Source organism: Nesoenas mayeri (genome assembly GCF_963082525.1).
Source record: "Nesoenas mayeri genome assembly, chromosome: 5".
Taxonomy (NCBI): Eukaryota; Metazoa; Chordata; class Aves; order Columbiformes; family Columbidae; genus Nesoenas; species Nesoenas mayeri.
Genome location: NC_137548.1, coordinates 63937643 through 63960516, shown reverse-complemented (window position 1 = coordinate 63960516; position 22874 = coordinate 63937643). Strand labels below are relative to the sequence as shown.

Below are 22874 nucleotides of genomic sequence, written 5' to 3'. Positions count from 1 at the left end.
AAGGAATAAGTGCAACTAAGCATTAATTCTGATACAACTCTATGCATCAGTTACCACATCCAGCAAAATATTTTGCATCATGATAATCTCAAGCAGGAATATAAACATTCCTTATGCACATTCATAATGCACTGAATATTTCAGTGGCTTTGATGTTGAGATGTGGGAAGTGAAAGGCTGTCTCTTTCTTACTCGACAATTTTTTTTTTGTTCTATTTTTAGCATGAAAGATCCTGAGAACATTTAGTTAACTCAATATTAATTGCTGTTATGATTAATATGCCCGTATTCTACCCAGCAAAATAATAAAGATCATAAATCTAGAAAATGGCAAGTCTCTGTTTCCAGTCCTAAAAATGTCTTGCCAATGTACATAGAGCACACTTAAGCTACAGAAAACACAGCCAAATATATTTTGTAAATATAATTTATCAAACTATGGACTTAAAAAGACTTTTGAATGATAAAGTATTGAGAGCTGATACTGATTTTGCTGCAATGATTAAAGTAAGGAAAAATAGACTTAGAGAAAGTTTCCATCTGCAAACCACTCTCATGTGCTTAAAAGCCAGAGCAGTCTCTAGTCCAGAAGGTAAGAGCATAACATCATTTTTCTGGCTGTATTATTTACCCAAGCATGCTTTGTGTGCTAAATATTTTAAACTGATGCCATTCAAGAACAGATGTAAAATCATGCAGTTCATTTCCACCTTATTCAGAGATTTTAAATACTTTGCTAACACATCTTTCAAAGTCAGGCCTTGAAAGCAAGGTCTTTTCATTACTAACTGACATAAAAGGAATAATTCCTTAGATCTACATCACAGATACTGGCTGTTGTCAGGAGGTGAACACTCAGTAAATCCTAGAACTTCCATTGACGTGCATGTTCTGTCCTGTGTTATTAGGCATTGCCACGCTCTCCAAATGGCTTTTACTTGAATTTCTGAAGGAAGGGGGGGAAAAAAAACAGTAGCATCAAGGGAAAATCTCCTTTACAGCTGCTCATGGTGGCCATGAATATATCGTGGGCAGATAAAGTATCTGGGAATGTTCAGCAGTCTGTTTGACTAAGTGGTGGCTCTCACCAGAAATGTCTGAGTCTTCTCTTGTTGAAATTATAGCTTGGCAAAAATGTGTGATTTATGTGATCTGTACAGCATAACTGTGTAATTGCAAGATTGCAGATCCAACTTCAGTTTATTCACGGCTATGTTTGCTTTCTATTTAAAAACACATTTTGTCTTGATGCATTTAGGCTGTACAGATCTTTACATCTGTCAGACGATTAGTACATGGTCTGTGAGGTTAAGATAGGCTGAGCTTTCCCCATCTAGCGTCTCCTTTTTGTGTGTATGGAGTTGAACAGATACAGTTTATCACTGATACCATGAGCTTGTTCCTTCTAATTCATCGTTTTTCTGTATGATGCCTTTTGTAGTGTAACTACATACTTTACTATTTACAAAATGCAATGTATGCGTTTACCCTTGACCTATCAGCAACATAAAGCTACTATAGTAGACTGACTGAAACACTGTATTTTTCTTTTGAAAATTTCCCTAAAAATATAATGTTTTTTGTCTAATCGAGACCCGTCAAGTCTATCAAAGTAGAGTTAATATAGATCAGAATGAAATATGTTCTGTCATTTCTTCTGTGCTGTGGGAACATGAAAGTATGGCAAGTAAAGGCAAGATGCTGGCTTAGGGATGTTGGCATGTTAAGCACTGCAAAATAGCTGGACTCATGGCTGAGGTTCTGACATATAATGCTAATAGTAACTTGAACTGAATAAATTGTGACTTAGCTTATGAAAATACATTTAGTGGAAGTTTTGGTATGAAGCATTCTGAAGCTTGTTTTGTTGCAGTAACAATGTGAAACAAAATATGAAGATAATCAAGAATTATAGAGTACTTTTTTGACATTTAAATACAGTAAATGTCTCCAGTACGTTAAGTCAAATTACTTTTCGCAGCTTGTGCATCAATGCAGCTGTTCAGAGAACATTATCAATAATAGATGACATTTCGAAAGTGCACAAAATCAGGATGCCAGGAGATAACAGTAAAGAATAACAGCCTGGTTACAGAGGAAAAGAATTCTTTTGAATACTGCCTTACTTTTCAGTGTATATTGAGAGACATAGCGAAGTACTAATAATGGATTTTTCTGAAAAAGGAAGCACTTGCTTTTCTTTTGTAGGCACAGTTCACTGTTTGCCAAATTTTGGAGATATACCTTTGCCAAATGTTATAGCCTATTGGGCATAGATTCAGAGTGGAAAACAACACATATGCTTTGATACTTTAAATATTTGGGGCTTTGTCCTTTTGAATGTAATTCAGAATTGTGGTCAGTGTAATTACACAGTACAACCTTTATCATTTAAATATTGTCTGAGGTAGATGATCAACAAATTCCCTTTGACCTTTGCTGAACATCAATAGTGAATTGAGTCATCAGCATGAAAAAATGTGATAGTTTATCTACAAATAAATATGTTTTATGGGAATGATTTCAAAGAACTTTGCAATACCATATGCAACACTGCTAAAAATGGCTGTTATCTTCGTGTTGTCCTAAGAAAATGTTTATTTTTTGTTAAATTGTTACATTGTTTTATTAAATTATTACATTGATTGTCTATTGCAAACTGTTCTGGGCCTACGTTTACGTTAAGTGGGCTATTTACTGATTCATTCCATGGTGCTTATAGATGGCACAGTCCCTCTGCTAATGTGACCAGGACACTTCAAGACTGAAGAAACCTCATGTCCTGACAGCTTCAAACATGGGCAGAGCTTCTATTGCTGCCTGCACCTGATATAGCAGGACAGTGGATGGTGTTTGGGTTACACTCCTGATGTTTTGGAGATAGATGGATGTGGCTTATGGTTTTGCTACAGATATGCTGGCTGTGGCTAATCGCTACCATGGTTTGCTTATCAAGATGTAAGATCATGTGAACTCTTTTCTTCTTCATTTGTTCCAACGATGGAGCCAGCATTGTATCGCCTCCTGGTATGAACTTTACTTTTACTGATGTCCTGAGTTTCAAACCTCACAGCCCTGGTGATAGTGCCTACATAGAATTTGTGAATTAAAAATAGTGTTTTAGTAAGTGCTGAAATATCCTAACGTGAAAATCTCTCAGTATATTGAATAAGCTCAGCGTGGTGGAAATATGTTTAATATGTGAATCAATCCAGTAAAACTGCCTCAGGGATATCTATTTCCTGATTGAAAGATATTGAAGTAGCTTCTTTAAAATGGCTGATGTATATTTTAGATGTCTGTAGATGGTACTTGCAAAACTACTTTTAAAAATTAAATATATAGGGCAAAAAGTTCTGTAATGACAAATACTCAGTGCACTGTTACTAAGAGAATTCAGGAGACTGAGCCTATTAATATTAAAGCAAACCTCAGCGATATGACTCCACAGAGAGCAGCAAAAATGTATTCCTTAGTCATCTCCCACTCTTCTCCTTTCATAACTATGCCGTTTATGTTTTAAGACAGATGTTGACAATTCTGGGATGCAAATGTGCCAGGATCTAAAATATGCCTTAATGCAGTATTTCATCCCCTGCTGCTGGTACAGCAGAAAAAGTGAAGTTGTAAAGCAGAATATAACCAGTGTGACCCTTTGCTCTTATAGTGATAGAAGAGCTTGTTTTTTTGAAAGTCAGAAATGCATTTTATTTTTAGATATTTACATATTGGGTCACATTCAGCATGCTCTTTTCATTTCTGCCACATTGCCTTTATTAATAGAGTTCTCACTCAGCTTTTCTGGTTTTTAAGCCTAACCTGCAGCTTGCAGCAGCACCAGCTGCTTTTCGCCATTCTGTTCACAAATGTCAAACAAATGAAAAGAAGGAGCTTCAGGCTAACATCTACCTCACCGGGTGTTCTGCTTTACTGATCCCACAAACCATCCCCAGGGCACTCAGCCACCTCTACCAAAGAGAAAGATCAAAGAATCGTCAGGTTTCTTCTCTAGTTAATCCTGCATAGCACAGGCCGTTACCCTTCATTTCAGATAGAAATTCTGAAAAATGGGATCCTGTTTTTAATATGCTGCTATGTTTTTAATTAAAATATCTGGCATGGGAAAAATTAGAAATAGCATTTGCTTTCCCATAACAAAGTCTGGTTGAAATGACAGAAAGGTGTAACAGAAAATTAAAGCACTCCAATAAATACTGTTTTGTATCATCTTCCCACCATGAGCTATCTTTTCTCAGAGATAAGGAAAATAAATGTCCCTGACCTCTTGCAATCCAAAAATGGAAAAAAAAAATCCACTACACCAATTCATTGCTGTAACATAAAAATCCTCAGTTTCAGAGTGATGAGAGATTGAGAGATATTTTTTTCCTCACTGAGCTATTTAAACTCACATAGAAAAGATTACATGTACCAACATTTGATATTGTATCGTAACTGTATAAACAACAATAGTCATTCAGGAACTTGCTTTATTTTTCTAAAAAAACCCTATTGTGACATGAAGACATGGAATTCAAAAATACAGGCTAAAAGGGATGGAAAACAAACCCCGCAACTTTAAATGTAGCTCAAATAATTTAAATGTATTTTAAATGTAGAAGTCATTACTAAAATTGTCTCTAATTGGATCAAAAATTTTAAAGAGCTTTTCAGCCACTTTTTACCTGAATTAGAGCAGTCCCAGAGACTGCCAGACAGCTGATGACTGAGCAACTGCATTATGAATATCTCTTGAATTCAAAGCACAAGTATTTCTACTAACAATCGTGAATGATTGAGCCCTAAAGTGACTTTATTCCTTAGATCCCATCGCACATTTGTAATACAAAAGACTGCTATGGAAAATTAGCATCTTAACTCATTCTGTATAAACGTTAAAGTTTTAAAACACAGCAGCAGCGCTCTAGTCCTGCTCAGAATGCCAATGGTTTGTCAGAGACTCACAGTCCAACTGCCTTTGAAGAGCACTTAAACACTTCATTTTGGGCAGAGGAGAATAGTCTCACACAGTGTGATATTCCAGGGCTTATTTGTGTTCTGAATGAAGTCTCAGACACAAGAAGACCCCATGTATCTATGGATGACTGGGGTTTGGTCTGCAACAAGTTATCTAGACAATTGAGTGATGCAAATACAAATACTCGTTGCAACTACACTGTGAATTAAACCTTCCTCTTAAGTAATTTAATGTTAACATTAAACAATCTCAATGAAATGTTTTGTGCTTTAGAGATACAAGTTCCACTTAAACCATGAATTTTTGTGGGGTTGAGCTTTAATGGAGAAGCTTGTGTTTAGACTTTATGTGTGGAAACATTAAAAAGTTAAAATCTATGAAAAGATTCTGAGACAAGAGCATGTGCGTGAGAAAGGCTAGATGGAACGTGAGTTACTCTGTGTTAACAATATTGTTTTGCAACAGATTAAATGCCTTTTTTAGCTATAGTAACTTTTGACTGCTTCTAAGCTGCTCTTGCATTTTGAGTGCTAGACAGGCTCACATTTACACCCCGATTTGTTCCACAGTTAAGATGCAATCAAATCTCAACACGTGCTACAGGTTTTTTTGCCTGTATTAGACTTCCAAGGGGTTTTTTTTGCATGATCGGGGGGAATGTGACTAAAAATTTACTGTCTGTAATGGATCCAATCCAACATGCTGCAATGTGTTAGCTTGTTATGACTTTAAGTATATATATGTATATTTGTCTTCGCATGTTTATATTTAGAGAAAGAGATCATGAGATTGAGGAGAAAAAAAAAAAAACAACCCACATATTCAAAAAGTATACTTTTTATTACTGTTATTGCTATTCTATATCTCCTTACTCTGGTTAATTTAATGTATGGGGCACAACTGCAGGACATACTCTGCCTTGGACATAAGGAATCACAGAATGTTAGGGATTGGAAGGGACCTCGAAAGATCATCTAGTCCAATTGCTTATTTGGTAGAGGCTTTTGTATAAAATTAGGCTACTGCTATGCATAGTTGATGAAGATATCAAAGATGAAGGTATACAAACCTGTTTTTTCAAGAGGGAGCTCTATGTGTCTGGCTGTACTTCCTGATTCTGCCCCTCCTTTTGTCTGTGTGCTCCCTTGGAGCACGAGTTATTCCAAATTAATATTTGGAAGAAATTTTGGACACAGCACTTCTCAACTAAATGGGAAAAGTCTATGCTCAGTTCACTAGAAGTCTGTGGTGTCGCTTTCATTGAATGCCTGGGCATTCCTGGAAACAGTGTGCTTCTAAATAGTTGTACCTGTGGCACCCAGCTCAAAGCTCAAATAGAAGATATTTGTGTGTTGCTTATCAACTCCTTCAGCTCAGATGGACTACCTGAAATTCAGGAGAAAAATCAGCAGACTTTATCCAAAAGGGACAGATATTCGGAGGAAAAAATAAATAAAACAAAAAAAAAAACCAAACACCATATCCTACTTGTTTGGGGAAGCTTGCTCTTATGTGCCTTTATCTGTAGTGTAAGACAGGGGGACATGTTACACAAAAACCAACAATACATGACTTTAAAAGTCCAAATAAAATGGGCTTCTCCCAGGAATTCAGAGCTGGAAGGACAATGGTACTTTCTAAGTTTAGATCCAGACAGATCTGAAAAATGTACAGGTCATATATGTATCATCAGTACTAAAATACACTGATGGGGCAAAGTCCTTCAGCTGTTTGACACACTTGACCCCTGAAAACTGAAGGGAAAAGAGGCTCAAACAGCCTCAAGAATTTCAAGACTAACTCCTCTTCTTACAAAAGATCACAATGTCTTCACTGCCCATGAAGGAAAAGTAGAACCACCGTTCTTAAGGTCTTATCTGAAAAACTTCACATAGTGGAGTGCAGGAAACTCAATTTATCTGTCTCAGAAAGATGAAGGGCTGAGCCAACCCTACTGGGATTAAAGCAGTCATGCTGTTTCATGCTATATAAAACATTTTTCATCATTGTGAAATATAAAGCTAATATCCAGAGCAAAATGGGTACCAACACATTGTGATATCAGATAAATCTAGATATTTGATTTTAGTCTGTTGCTGTCTTCTGATTTCCCTCCTAAGGGCACAGGGAACCGCTTTGGTTGAACAGGAGGTAGAGAGCAGTTCTTCTTGGCAACTGGCCCTGACAGTCCTGCTGAGCAGAGTCCAGGGGTTTTTATTGTTCTTTTGTGTGTTTGGTTGCTTATTTATTTATTTTTTTTTCAGTAGGATGCCCATAAGAGAGAAATGTTCCAATGATGAGCAGGGGCTCAGCATGGTCTGATTTGCGCTATTCACCAAGGGGAGGCAGAGCCAAGTTTATCTTGTATACAACAAACAACTGTTGTCAGAGCTCAGATAAAATGTCTGAATCGAAGCTGATTACCGGGAATAATTTTCTGAGAGGGGAAGTGATTTTCTTTCCTTGAACACAGTTTGTGTGCTCATGCTTTCAAAGGCTGGTAGGCAAACTAAACTTGCTTTGTACTGATGATGTCTACATTGTATTTCTCATCCTGGGTTGAGATCCTGATGCTGTTTCAAAGAGGTAATATGTGTGTTTCAAAGAGGTAATATGTGTGTTTCAAATTATGAAACACAAATACGAGAGTATTGAAGCACTAGTCTGTGTGGGGAGTGTTCAAGGTAACCTAACTTAAGAAATGGCATCTGAAAATTTGTGCCTTTTACATCCGTGGCATCACTTTACCTTTCTGTATGTAGAATATATGATTCATCAGATAATAGTTAATCCCCATAACTTCGGATTTATGATGATAATAAACCCCTTTAAACTGGACCCAGCGATAGTTTGTCAGATTTATCAACGCTTATAAACCATGACTTTTACCTCATGCGGTATTTATTGTACATTCTAGATGAGGAGGGGATGTTATGAAAAATACAATATGCAGCTATAAAATTAATTATTTTAATAAAGCAAATTTGCAGAAAATGAACTAAACCTGCAACTGTAAAAGTGCTTATTTTTTTTTTTTTAGTGTTTATTTTTGCTTTTATTTTGTAAGTCATTGCTGAAGCTTTCTAACAGGGAGATGAGAATTAACAAACAAACAGAACAACCAACAACAAACAAAAAACCAAACACTAAAATAGCCCTGTCACACCTTTCCGCTGTTATGCATTGATAGTGCAGGGAGGATATAGCAGAAGGAAGGAGATCTGAATTTTATTGAGATAAAAGTTAGTAAAAATTTTTTAACATTATAAAAAGACAGGGCCATTGGCATCATGGTTATTGTTTCTAAGAACACTAAGGTGTTCTTGTATCTCTGTATTTTTCTTCTCTTTCTCTTCCTCCTCTGGAGAGCTGTTGTGCTCAGTCAGTCACGATATGAATTGCAGCTTTTGTATTAACATGGGTGCATCTCTCTAGATGTTTGCTGACCCTTTTGGCCCACTACAGGCCTTTGATTCAGGAGAATCAGTGACTGAAGTGAAGGGATTATTTTCAAACTTTAGGAATAGAAAGGAATATATATCCACCTAGTCAGTGAGAAAGGCAACCTAAATATAGGGTTACTGTCAATATTCATGGAGTGAATTCAGCTTCCTTTGAGCCTGGTCTCACATATCAAAAATAAAATCAAACTCAAACAAAATATGCAAATGTTACATCGGTATAAGAGGAAAGAAAAAATGCCCAGAGACTAACTGACAGATCTATTTAGGAATGAGGCAGAAAGCTTTTTATATTCAATATGGAAGCTCTGTGCAGAATATGTTAACAAATCTGACAAGTTGTTACTGAGTGTTCTCACTTTTTTGAAGGACACCAATAGACATTGTACTCAGGTGTGGTGCTATTTCTTGAGTGTAGGTGCCAGGACAGCAAGTATTGACTGCATTGGAAGACACAATGATGTTCTTGTGCATGTGACAACCATTGAACAATTTTCTGCACCTGAGTTTAGGGATGCACTGAAACTACTGGTGGAAATGAGTTAAAAGATTTAGTAAATTGAGTTAGATGCTACAGTAACTTGGCTTAATGATATGATTACATGCAAATGCTCCAGCTAACAGTCTGTGCCATAAGCTTTCCAAGATGTTAAAATACATTAAAATATCTATTTAATTGTAATATAATGATATCCTTTCTCCAAAGCTAAAAGGCCATGTCTAATTAAAGTCATTATTCTATATAATTTTAAAAGCCTATTAAATACATGTTTACAGATACTAAATTCATTCCTTAAACTGATATTGGTTTTTAAACTTGAAATGTCCAAGTCCTTTTCCAACAACAAAAAAGTTTGAAACAAAAACTGTATAAAATTCTAGTTATATTATCTTATTTGTTTTTGTTCTTTGAAGGATGCTTAATAGGAAAATAAGACTTGAATCCATATTTAAGACTTAAAAGTCACAACTTCTGTCCTGACTCACTTAGCATTTGTAATCTAAAAATCTTCCCGCTTAATTTATCTGATTTTAAATAGCTGCTTTCTAGTGAGTTTACAGAATATGTACCTGATCAGACTCTTCATTTCAAAACATTTACTTTGAAATCCTGATCAAATCAGGCTCTGTTATACTTTCCATGATATACTTCACATTCTACTAGAGAAAATTAACACTATTAATCCCTATATTTGACAGTGACATGTGATTTGCTAAGTAACATAAAATGACTCAAATTTTAAGCAAGAAGTGTCATCTACCTCTGACAAGCTCCTACTTATTTTGCTCTTGATACTTGTAACCTTTTAATGCTTGCTCTCCTTTCTGAAAACATTATTAAGCGCAGATTAAATTATGACTGTTTTGCCTGCATTCCAGTAACCCTGGGGTTATTTCGTTGCTAGTAGACTGGATAATGAGACAGGATTGGTAACTCCTGTTAAACCTAGCTAAATCTCAAAAATGGAGTCCCACTCAAATTATTTTCAGCAAGTTTTGGTTTTGCACTATTTTATTTTTGCACAAAAAGTGGAAGTTGTGGCAACCATCTAACACAATGTCTGTCCTTTTGAGGTGTTAGGAATTCAGCTCTTCACATTCTGGGTTCCAGCAGGGCCCCCTCAAACCAGCACATGTGGAAGTTACTTACAAACTGTTCATGTATTAATAGAAGTATTTTTTATAGTAGTTTATACTTAGCAAAAGGAAATGTGTAGAAATGTAAGGATTGTAACTCATTTGTTGGTTCTGAAATAGGTGTAGAGTCTGATACCTAAACTATCGTCAGGCTGAAGGTGGACTGGAGGATAATGATACTAGTTATTCAAAACAAAGTGATTGACTTGCCAAGTTAATTAAGTGCAATTCCCTAATGAAGCAGTGCCTTTGGCACAGCTGGCTATCACCCCAAGAGGTCATGCTGGTCTTTTATGTGAAACCAGCCTCACCAACTGTGTGATCACAGTACAACATTGCTCTTTAGATGTAACCCTGGGGAGCAATAGATGTGCTGGGTGTGCTGCACCTCTTTGGTTTCTATTTGGTTTATCTTTATTCAGCTTGTATCTTCTACCCCATTCCCATTTTGCAGAGTCACATGTCTTCTGTATTTCCACAGTGGTTAGTACGATAAGGTGCTGCTCTGTGTTGAGCTACAAAATCATTTCCAAATAAAGAACAAAAAGTAATCGACTGTGAGACATGTGAGAACATCATTTGTTTTCCCTCCCCACACACTCAGCCCTTTGCAAATCAGATTTTGTGAAGCAGAATCTGGTGGTCTCATCCAAAGTAACATCCCAACTCCTTTTTATTCCATTACAGAACTGTGGGTGCCTGTGTCAATCAGCCGGACGTGATTTATTGTTTCTGCAGTAGTGTGTATTGGTGCACAGTAAATAGCAAGAATGAAACTTGTGAAATGATGTATCTTCTCCTTATTTCGGAATTCTGTAAAGGAGGTTTCAAATTGAATTTTAGTTCATTTGTATTCACTTTAGTAAGAAAAGTTTTATTTCAAGGAAAGCTCTGAGCTTCTTATTGTGGAAATAAAGCTTCCAGTGTTTCAATGGGATGTGGACCTAAATTTGAAGTGGTGTCCTGGATGGAATTACCCTTTTTTCTCTAATGTCAGCTTGGTTTTATGCATGATATTCAAAAAACATATTGCTATTCAGTAATAGATACACATGTCTAAAATATGGTGGGCTGGGTTTCTTTGTGTATGTTTACCATTTGCTAGCACAGGAGAAGTTGGTTTTGGTGTTATTTTCATTTCTTTTTAGTGTAACCATGTTATTACATGTCCAGGCTTGAAGTTCTGCTCACGGAATACTTATGTTTCTGAACAGTTCTGAAAGATGTCTGCACTGCAGAGAAATCTTTACCCTTGACTGTCAATTATAGGATAATATGAGTGAGGAGTGCAGAAATAATTACCAGACTATTGAAAATTCATTTTAGCAAGGTTTATTATTTTCCCTGAAAATGAGAAGAAATATGATTAAAACTCTTACATCAAAAAGCATACTGAGTGGGCAAAATGCTATCAGGTAGCTAACCTTCTAATGTATTTGATTACTTGAAGTTTTAAATTATGAAATGTAGCAAAAAGATCCCATGAATTTGACCATCAAGGTCTAGGGATGAGATCTTGGCCCTGTTACTCAGTTATAATGATTTACTGAAAATTATATTGAGCTATGCAGTTGACACATGATAAGGATTAGAGGTTGGTGGGGTTTTCTTTGTTCTTCTTGGTTTTGTTTTGTTTATTTGTTTTTGTGGTTTTGTTTTGTTTTCCTTTTTTACCTCAGCATATTCAATCTAAATTGTTTTCAGTTGCAAGAGTGTTTTGAAAGGTTTCTGTGTGCAGTCCTGTTCCTGTGAAAGCAGGTTTTAATGCAAAGTCATAGCCTTTTAGAATTCTATAAGAAAGGATATTGTGTCCTGATGCATCTACCTTGTCTTCTTATCTGTGTCTTTTCCGGTGACTTAAAGGTGTTATCCGTGTATAAAATAAAACCAGTATGATCAAATATTTAAGGAATCCCTTAATATTTCAGTAACTCTCGGTAATAAAACTGTTGTGTGTTTTTTTTCTTCCCCTCTCAGAACAAAAGCCTCAAAAACAAGCTCTTGTCAGGAAATAAGCTTTGTGGTATTCACGCAGAAGAGGTAAGTAAGGTTCCTCTCCATTCGGTATAACGTACCCAAAAGAAGCTTCCATCAAAAGTCTTTTGTACTAAGATTCTGGTATAGATTATGTATTATACATGTATGGTGAGTGCTCCTAAAGCTCTCTCATCTCAACTCAATTCTGTGACTTCACTAGAAGCAACTCAACTGTATTAGAAGATGAGCTGCAAACTCAAATTTTAGACAACTAAAATGAAGTTTGAGAATGCTTATGGAAAGTGTATATGGCTCTGTAGATGTATGTTATGATTTTATTTCCATAATATCCATGCCTAGAGTAAGAGAGGAACAGCTAAATGCCTTTTAAAAATAGTTTATAGGGAAAGGAAAGATTTATTATTTTTGACTGCAAGAATGTTTCATTACTTCAAGGAAAAAAGGGTCCTTTTATAAAATACAGGTAAAGATATCTGCCCCCTACTGAAGAGGGAGCTAGCAAAGATAGTCAATGATACGGAAGCCCTGTTTTTTTCCAAATACATAAAAGTACAAGTGACTACATTCATGCAAGCAGTCCCTTAAGCTTTTTAACTTTTTGTGAAGGAGGTTATTACTACGTATGAATCTGCTTTATTCATTTACATTATTCCAGTCATGGTTTTTTGCATATATAATTTCTGTGAAAGTTATTGCATCTCACCAGAATGAAACAGAATTTAATTCTTGACCAAGATTTTCATAATTATGGTTGAACATGTTTTCTTCATTAAAGACTCTACTTCTAAACTTAGAGGTCAAAACTCAGGAGGTCAAAGTAGCATTTTCTAGTTATATTAGCTATTTAGCCTAACTCAAGTTCTTCAACCACTCTTTATGAGAAATCCTCAATAGTAAGAAATAGTTTTGGGTTTGCTTTTATTTACTAGCTTGTCAAAATGTATGTTATCTTCCTATATCACCATTGTTGCTTTCAAACATGCCCACACTATATGAGTACAAATAGATTTTTTCCCTTGTTTACCACTTTAAAAAAATTGGCAGTGTGTGCAACAGAGCTTTCTGTTTTCCCCTCTTTTTCAAGTTTGTTTTTCCTGGCTGCATAACATCTTGAATGTTTGGTAATTAACTTGAAGATCTTTTCCCTGATTATCTCTCCTTTAATATTTGCAACATAAATGTCTCTAGATCTAAATGCAAAGCCTAAGATTAAATTAAATTTAGTGTAGTGTGACAAGCCTTTCTGTCAGAAAATTTCAGAAAACTAAATGTAAGCTAGCTAACTCTCAAGGCAGCAGATTGTGAGTGTATTTTAAACGGTAAGAATCTCAGACTTTATGAATCATCCTGGCAAATTTGTGGCTTTTAAGTGGGTTAGTGCCATAGGAATAAGCAAAGATGCTACAGGAGCATCCCTTTTTTTGTTGGTGTCAGCCAGAGAAACACAGTGTATTTTCTGCTCTTTAATTAAATACTATTCTCACCAAGCATAACAACGGTGTGAAACCAGTTTCCTTTTAGTTATCAGATCAAATACCCTCCATGAATAGAATTGCCTACCAGGAAGCTTCTGCTCTGTTCTGCTCTCTGACTGCATGCAGAGTTTCAGTGTGCCCTGTGATTCTTTGTTGTCCAGTTACACACACAGGAGATGCTGGTCATGCTATACAGTTTATATGGCTGGCTTTTCTTGTCCAGAAATTCAGAGCCCTGGAGGGGGGAAGTCAGGGTGGCTGCCCAGGAAATAGGCACATGTGCCAGGGAAATATTCCCAGGTGCTGTGGTGTAGAGATCATTATTACCCTGTGTGTAATGACGGATCTTATCTACTGACCGGTTTTTTGTATGTCCTATCCCTGGAATCACAGGAAAACCACACACCAAACAAATTGCAGGTCATAAATGTGCTTTTAACTCACTTCTATTATGCACTGAATACATTTAGCTTCCTAACTCTTTATTTCATCATTGTGATTTAGCAAATGAGTGTCCCCATTCCAGGCCAGGCTGGACTGGGCTCTGAGCAACCTGAGCTGGGTGAAGATGTCCCTGCTCATGGAAGGGGTTGGACTAGAGTAGCTTCGAAAGTCCCTTCCAACCCAAACTACTCTATGATTCTATGAATCATAACTCTTAGATTCCTCTATAGCCATTTTGGATACCCTGTGTGTCACATAGACTGTAATACTTTCTTAAGCACAATGGACAGAACAATTAAAGCTCGTTAAGGTTTTCTCACTGGAATTTAGTTGATGTGGAATATGTTCCACAGCTCTTCCAATTGCATTTTCCAGATCAAAGCACAGTGCTATTTGCATATTCTGCTGTGTAGGTGACATAAGAACAGATAGAGTTACAGAAGAAAGAAGTGAACCGAATTGATCTTGGCTATTTGTTTCAGATTTTGTGGAATACAATAACCAATTTGGCCATAGTTCTCAAATATTTAAAGAAAGTTCTAAAATTTTATCTTTAGATTCATTCATCCTTCCCAAAAGTCTGTTGCTGAATTTGACTGCACCAATTGGAAAAACATCAGATCTTTCTGAAAGCTCCAATTTATGAAAGATACGCTACCATCTGTAATACGTTATGTTTATGGATGTGCAGTTTCAGTAAATGTGGAATTGACTTATAATCCATTCCAAGAAGTTCTAAACAGTTGGCATTAATTAATGTGAGAAAACGTACCAAATATCAGTTGAGACTGTGGATTTTGTTAAAAAGAAAGTATTATTTTGACAGGATTCTTAAATAAAGAGTGAAATAATGCTCTTTGGATAGTTTGGTGTAGTATATATTAAAAAAATGCTATTAAAGGCTTAAATTAAAAAGTGTATAGACCATTACTTAAAAATATTTTAAGGGTAAATTTAACAATATCTAAAATAAATATCAGCCTCAGCTGATATAAATTAGCACAACTATGCCTAGTTTACATTACAAGATCATAAAGTGAGAACCTAGTTCATTTAGATGCTATCTGGAACTCCCTGGTCATTACAAAGAAGAACCTATACAATGCTATGGAAACCTTTCCCTCAAAGAAAAAGAAGATTCTTTGCTTTGAATGTGATGCCTTCAGTTATGTTTCGTGGAAAGTATTAATAACATCTCATGTGTAAAATGTGTAAGCCAATTATTCACAATAGTACTAACTCTTTTGTGTTCTTCAGGTGAGTGCCACTTTATGTTTTCCTTGATACTTTTGCCTGATATAGACATGCTACCCTGTAAAAACAATTTATTTTGGTTATTTTTCTGCATTTTAAAGCTGATCTAGTTTCTACCGTTGTCTGTACTTGTTACTTTTTTTTCCTTTTCTAATCCTAAAAGCAAATATTTAAAATAAAAACTCCATTGATTTTATCCTTACTTTCAGTCAAAAAAGATCCAAGCGCAGCTGAAAGAGCTTCGTTATGGAAAAAAGGATTTGATTTTTAAGGTAAGTTTTATTTCACTATAGTTAGCTAAATTATTAGTTAATACAATATTGAAGTAATGTAACTGCCTTTATTACTGTAGTTCTAAGGAATTATTTCCTTCTCATCATACTGAAAAGATCTCAAAACACCACAGACAAACATAATACAATAACGCAATCTCAGAAATACCTATTTCAGCTGCTTTTTTCTGCATAACACTCTGACAGGAACAGTGCTTTTTATTAAATTGCTTTCAGGGCTAAAGAAGGAAAGATTCAAAGCCTAAAAAGTTCCCTAGTGTCTTTGTTCTTCAATAAACAAAAGCAATGGAGAGTATTTAGTTTATGAATATCTGCATTTACACATTCACTTGAAGTAATATTCTTGTTTCCTACTGGTGACCAAAACCTGTTGCCCTATTCCATAGATTCTGTAAAACATTTTTCTTCTTTCTAACCGAAGGATAGAATACTTTTGAGATAGTTTTTGTTTTTTCTTTGATTAGCAGTCCTTCATGGCAATGTCAATTATTGTTGCTAACACTTAAAGCAAATCTTTGTGATAAGCTTGAGCAGTAAAATGTTCCTTAGGTCCCCACATTCAAAGTCTTGTTATAGGCTGAAACGTCTTTATGAAAACTGAAGCTTCCAGGAAAAAATAAAATGAAACATCTGTGGCTTATACAATCCAAATGAATAGGCTATTTAGGTAATATATTTGAAAAACAAACAAACACAAAGCAAAAACCCCATGAACACTGAGAGGGGAAGGACAACACATAGAGACATTTTGCTGAAGGACATGGAGTCTTTGTTAACACAGGGAGAAGTTAATCCCTATTAAAGGAGGAGAGAGATTCAAGTCACCTGACTGGAGGCTGCTGATTTAGTGCTTTTATTGCCGGCATAAAGGATGAAGATAAGTAGTTGTCTTCAAAGAGACTAGAGCTAGAATTACTTACGAAGTCATTCATCTCAATATGAGGTCTAAATTGCCTTCTGCAAGTATTTAACTCTCTCTACTGTCTATCTATTGTATGCATAGTACTGTAAAGTTGAAATAATGTAGACCATTTAAAACATGCAGTGTGATTTGTGTGATTTATTTATTTTCATTGGGTTTTTTTAGCTTCTCATGCACAAGTTGATTCCAAAGCTTTTCAGGGACAATTGTTTCTGGTCATTATAAGACTTAACCCAGGGGGAATAGATTTAGAGATAAAACCAAAGCATATTGTAAGTCAAGGCAGTAGAATTTTAACACCAGCGAGAATGAACAGAAATTCAGATTTGATTTATCTATAATTGAGAGTTTGAAAAGAGAAAAAGTTTATAGATTCTAAAGTTGAGTGGGTGCAAAAGCTTGTTTTCTTTGGCTGAGACAGGAGGATTTTCAGTGCTATCTACTTGTTGTTTTCATTATGCTAATACACAGTGATCTCCAAAATGAATCTGTGTTATTAGGTTATGTAGTAATGCTCATCAAGGGAACACTCCTACCCGAAGCTGCCCACCTGAAAACAGTTTACAGAAGCAGAGAAGGAAAACACAAGCATTAGAAAGTGAACAAAATTAGAAGTCTGTCTGGCATGCAGAAAATTAAATCCACTTTCCCTTGATCTTAGTTCAGTAAACTATTTAGAGAATTTTTCCTCAGCAATGACAATTTAGTGGTTAAGGTGTAGATGTAAAGATCAGAGTTTTGTGGTGGAGGGGAGGGAGTTTACTTGTGTTACAACAAACGCTATTTGCCTTTTAAGGAAATTATGAACTTATGTAATTTAAAACACTTTGAGAGCTTGAGATGAATGATGTTAATGAATTGTGAAATGGATTATAAAGTCCCACGTACTGGGACCTACATGTGCAAATACGTGAAACTTGACTATGTGCATTTCTGTATGTGATTGACTGCCTGATTTGCTAATTTGATCTTTTATGTGTAGTCAGAAATATTCTTCTCAGGTTTATTTGTTGGTCTTTTTCCTGAGTAAAGGAAATTTGGTTTATGGAGAAAAGGGAACAGCAAACTTATGCTATCCTCCTAAATACTCATGTGAGATGGGGTTCAGTGTGCTGTTTTGAGTGTATTTCAAGTCTGAAGACAGATGTACTGAATAGAGCAGAAGTAATTTGGTGTTGGTACAGGGCAAACAGCTTTTTAAATGTCTGATGAGAGAGACACCCCACTAGGTTTGGGCAAGAACAGGTGGTATTTCATTTCTAGTGGCTTTGATACTAGAAACCAAACAGGTCTGATGTTTCATGTTTCATAAAGTTCTGATTCTTTCTGATAAAAGATCCAAACAGTGGGTGGACAGTCTCCTGGCAGCACAGAGCATGAGTGGTGTGTGCGATCATCTCCTGCTAGTTACTGTCATCTTGCAGGACTTCTGCCCTTTTCCCCCTTCCCATCCCACTAAACCTTGTTTTTCTGCGTGCCTTGCTGAGGACTTCAGGGAATTCTGTTCTCTGTGTAGCTCTGAAGGTTGCGAGCTTCTCCTGGCAGTTCACCAGAAGGATGTAAACTTCTTATTAGATTTCTAAAGGGTACGAGGGAATGCTACAATCTGTGCCCATTAAACTGTTGCTTTTTGTGGTGGAATTAATTGTGAAGATACATGTGAAGTAAGGTGGTGGTGGGGGGGTGTTTGCTTTTAGTTTTGCATGATCAACATCAAGAAACTAGTTTTCAAATTCTGATAACCATTATTATCAACAACTCTGTACTGACTAGAGCTCTGGGGATTAAGTGGGAGAGGAAGAAGGGGGGTGGGTGGGCAAATTTTTTTTTCCTTTAATACTCTACCCTTTTTCCTTTAATACTCTAGTGAATTGATAAATTATATCTACTTTAACATTGTGCGACAGTAACTCAACAAGTGGTAGTTAATATGAGTTCATCATATTTGGCATGTATTTACTCTTATTACATCTTCACAGTGGTTTTTAATCTAGCTGATTAATTATGTGGCTTGTGTGTATGCATATTTATATTTTGCTGTCTCTCTAGTTATGTGATACAATGTTATACGAGAGAGAAGCACTGAGAGTCACAGAAATTAAGTGATGCATTCAAGGCTATAGAGGTTGTCAGTATCTCTACTGAGATGAGAATTTGATCTCCTCATTATCAGACTTCAGTCCCTTAAATCTCAGCACACTATCCTTAAAAAGTTGATAAACATTGGCATTTGCTGTGTATTATGAGAAAAATAAGGCATGATTAATCCAAATTTTAACTCAAGCTTCTTCATTTCATAGTTGCCTTTGTGAGTAGACACTTAATAGTTCTGAATGAGTCTGCTCTTAATTACAATAATTCATTTATGGTCCTAAAACTCTGATTCAGTGAAGTACTCTTGATTTAGCAAAGCATTTAAACATGAGGTCCACGTTTGTTTCAGGCATTCATAACTACTTGTTTTCAAATTACTCCTTCATTAACTGTCTTCCCATCATCTGTCTATGCTATCATAGAAGTCACACTTTTTACTATATTAGAAAAGAATTAAAAGTAATTTGGTTTTTTTTGTTGTTGATGAAAAACAAATGTGTGTGTCTGAAAACAAATTCAGCAATAACTTTCACTGTCAGTTCATCCTTTGAGGAGCAGCAGAGGGAACTGGGGCTGTTTATGCTCGAAGAAAAAAGGAGGCTGAGGGGAGACCTGCTTACTCTCTACAACTACCTGAAAGGAGGTTGGAGCATGTAGGGTGTTGGTCTCTTCTCCCAGGTAACAAGCAATAGGACGAGAGGAAATGGCCTCAAGTTGCACGAGGAAAGGTTCAGATTGGATATTAGGAAACATTTATTCATGGAAAGGGTTGTCAGGCATACGAACAGGCTGCCCAGGGATGTGTTTAAATCACCATCCCTGGAGGTGTTTAAAAGACATGTAGATGAGGTTCTTAGGGCCATGGTTTAGTGCAAGTGTCAATGGTTGGACTTGATGAACTTAAGGATCTCTTCCAGCCAAAATGATTCTATGATTCTACAGTATCTGAGAAGATAAATATGGGGCTGGGAGCTGAGTGACATCAGGAAGCAAAGACAGAGGTGCTCAAACAGAGAGGGAAAGAAAGGAGGAGAAGAAGGTGAGGGGGAGGTTATTGAGAGAGACTGGGAGAGAGGATGAGGGAGGCAAGCAAGAAGACAATCTTAATCCTAGTGCTTGATAACCTCTGCTGCTCCTCACAGGGGTCCAGCTTGTTTCCATGGTAGTAATGTTGAACCCCACACATCTCTGTCAAGTGCAGTAGCACAAATTAAGAGTAAGATTGACATTCTAGTCCTCTGTTATGCTCCTAAATAGTATTTCAGGTACTGAGCACTCTAATGCCCCTAAAGAACTAGGCAATACCATATCAGCTTCTCAAATTTAGGCTTGTGTTAGAACTGCTTACACAGACTTACAGAAGAACGAGAAGGCAGCTTTAAAAATAGTGGGTTTTGTGTTTCAAGGACTTGTTTCAATTAAGTATTTCTGTCTGGGAAACACCTGAATTGCCTTATATGTAAAAGGGCAAAGGACATGTGTTTAGAAGTCTGACATTTGTAGTCAAACCATTTTCCAAATTATTTGAAAAACATACTGCTACACCAATGAGTTCATTATTTAGAAACTAATTTTAAACCGTGCATTTGCTATGGTAAATAGGGTCAAAGAATATCAAAATTATGTGAAATTGCTTTCACATCATCCTGACTGGTTGTGGTAAATATTTATGCCGTTCCTACCTCTGAAGTAAGGTTGATGCCACCATATGTGTCTTCCTCCTTATTAGCAGTAGTTAATTACATGCCACAGTAAACCTTTTTCTCAGACTTGCAAAGTATTTATTTCTGTGATGCAGACTATGAGATTCCACATTCCCTACAGAGAAAGAGGTGAAATGATTAAAGAAAAACAACCAACCAACCACCACAAAACCACTGAAGACTGACTTAGCAGAGAATTTGTGTTAAACATTGAATTATAAATGACCTTGTTGTCTGGGCTTTGAAATAATTGATTACAGAATTTTAATTCTTTGATAACCTTTTACAGAAGCGGTTTGTGTATTTGCACATGTAAGAAGATGCAAGTTTCAGGTTTTCCAATATTATTCTGCTATTTGTATGCAGTAGGCAATCAGGCTTGACACAAATCCAGTCATTTCATAAATGTACATTCACCTGCTTGTATTAAAATTGCTATCAACTGCAGAATTCATCTGACCTTGCATGTTTGAAAAATTAATCTATTTTACACATTTTAAAGGATTCTTCATTATGTCCAAAGTACCATAAAACAACTCCTTTCCTTGAAGAAACCCTTTTTTTTTTCTAGCACAAAAAGGATGCTCTTATCTTTGCTGTTGCTTTTACATTGGCCTGTAATGCTAAATGTAACTTGTGTAGCTCAGTGTTAAGAGATGATAAGTGAAAACTGAGGACAGTTTCCAATGGGCCTGTCATATCAGCTTTCCTGAGCGAGCACTGCAGCTCGTCTCTCTTTCAGACGGATCTGTAGCCTGTAGTGTGTTTATTCATCCAATGTGTTTCCTCCGCATCTGGATCTTCTGCAACCTCCCTTGGGAAATTTAGCAATGCTGCTTAGGAAAAACAAAGCAACAACAAAACTATTATAAAATATCAGTTATATACATAAATGTAAAACAAAATTTTAGAGGTTCTTTTTTTATTTTGTGCAATTTGTTTGCTTGGGGTTTTTTTAGAGATTTTAAGCCAGTGGCTTGATGAGGGGTAAGTTCTATAAGCTACAGGCTGACTTCAGCACATTGCATAACAACTGAAAAGAGTCTGGAGGAGGAGACTTCGTGGTTATTACTCATTTAATGTATAGCATTTTTAAGCATCTTATTTTGAGAGACTAACTATCAAAGACTTCAAAGAAGAAAATGTTCTCTAAAAGGTTTCCCTGGACTCTGCCAGAAATGATACTATGAATGAAAGTAGCAAAGTGAACCTCCTTTTAGCCATATTTTTATTTATTTAATGATGTTTCCTATTTGATAAATTTAATCTTATTGGTCTGTTGTGTCTTGTATATTATTCTTTGATGATTTTATTAGCAAAAAGAGGTTGTTTTTCTTTGGATTGAATTTATTTTTTCTGTAAGCCTTTACTTTTCATACAAAGGCTGAAGATGAAAGGAAAAGTGCTCACAATAGAGAGGAGTCTCGTAAATGATGAAAGGAAAAGTCTGACAATATTCTTACGGACTTTTCTTTTTAAATACATAAATAAGAAAGGCTACATCATATTTACTGAGATCAAAAAATCTTATACATTTGTAGCAATCCCATCAGCACCGGTTCTGTTTTGGCAAAAGCTGTTTTCTTAGGAGACTGTGGAAAATAGAAAGGATGCTCCATATTCTCTGACTCCACAGATGGTTCATTTATATGCATGTTCTTTCACAATGCTCATCGAATTTTTTCTTAAGACTTGCAGCAGCTCAAACTCTGTATTTCTGCTACTTTGAAGTATTCTAGTCTATTAGCCTTAGTAATAGAAAATGTTTTCTTGTATGTCTTGAACCTTACTGAAATTGAAGCCAATTTGTTATAATGCTATCTCCTATGGACTTGGAGTATTTCTCACAGTGTTCTCCTTTTTTGGATTAACATTTGTAGAATTTTTTTTCCAGTCTTACTTCTCAGTGTATGTTTGTGTACCATTAATGCTTCATGTTAATCATATCTGAACTTGTTTCCTTTGGTCTCCGTCCATTTGCAGTGCCCTAAAATGGACACTGAAGACCAGCTGGACATTTTACTCATGATGAGCAAAGCAAAAGTATTTTTGCAGTCTGTACCCACAGTGTTCTTTGCCTTTCTACAAAAAGATGGCATATTTAGTGGTGATATCATCTTGAGTCATTCATCCCTACTGTTCTATATTCTCTATTTGTTTTGTTTATTATTCCTGTCTGTATTTAGCATCTTATACTTGTCTTTAGTGAATGTCATCCTATTTATTCCAGTTTGTCAGGATAAATTTAGATAAAACCCTTCTTCTATGACACAGAGAGTTCTGGTTTGATGTCATCAGGATATTTAATGAATATATGTTTGGTTCACTCTTCAGTTCTTGAATGATACATATAGCAAATAAAAATCTGTCCCCTAGAGAGGTAATCTGATGATTCCTTTCAGTACTTTTCCAAAAACGAATGTTGTACTAATAGATTTAAAAGACATGACCTCTTTTATACATCTTTTATACTTTTATACATGAATCCACACAATAACATTTAAGTAATTCAGAGAATCACAGAATGTCAGGGGTTGGAAGGGCCCTCAAAAGCTCATCCAGTGCAATCCCCCTGCCAGAGCAGGAACACCCAGATGAGGTTACACAGGAAGGT

The 22874-nt window shown here is 36.0% G+C and overlaps 1 protein-coding gene across 1 annotated transcript in view; it reads left to right on the top strand.

Annotated features, from left to right (window-relative positions):
- The window catches only part of LUZP2 (leucine zipper protein 2), a gene marked incomplete at both ends in the record, with an annotated part of 167831 nt that overhangs the window by 99798 nt on the left and 45159 nt on the right, over nucleotides 1-22874 (top strand). The window contains 2 exons of the mRNA XM_080345295.1: nucleotides 12055-12117; nucleotides 15458-15520. Coding sequence (XP_080201421.1) covers nucleotides 12055-12117; nucleotides 15458-15520 — 126 coding nt within the window. The remainder of the gene's footprint in view (nucleotides 1-12054; nucleotides 12118-15457; nucleotides 15521-22874) is intronic.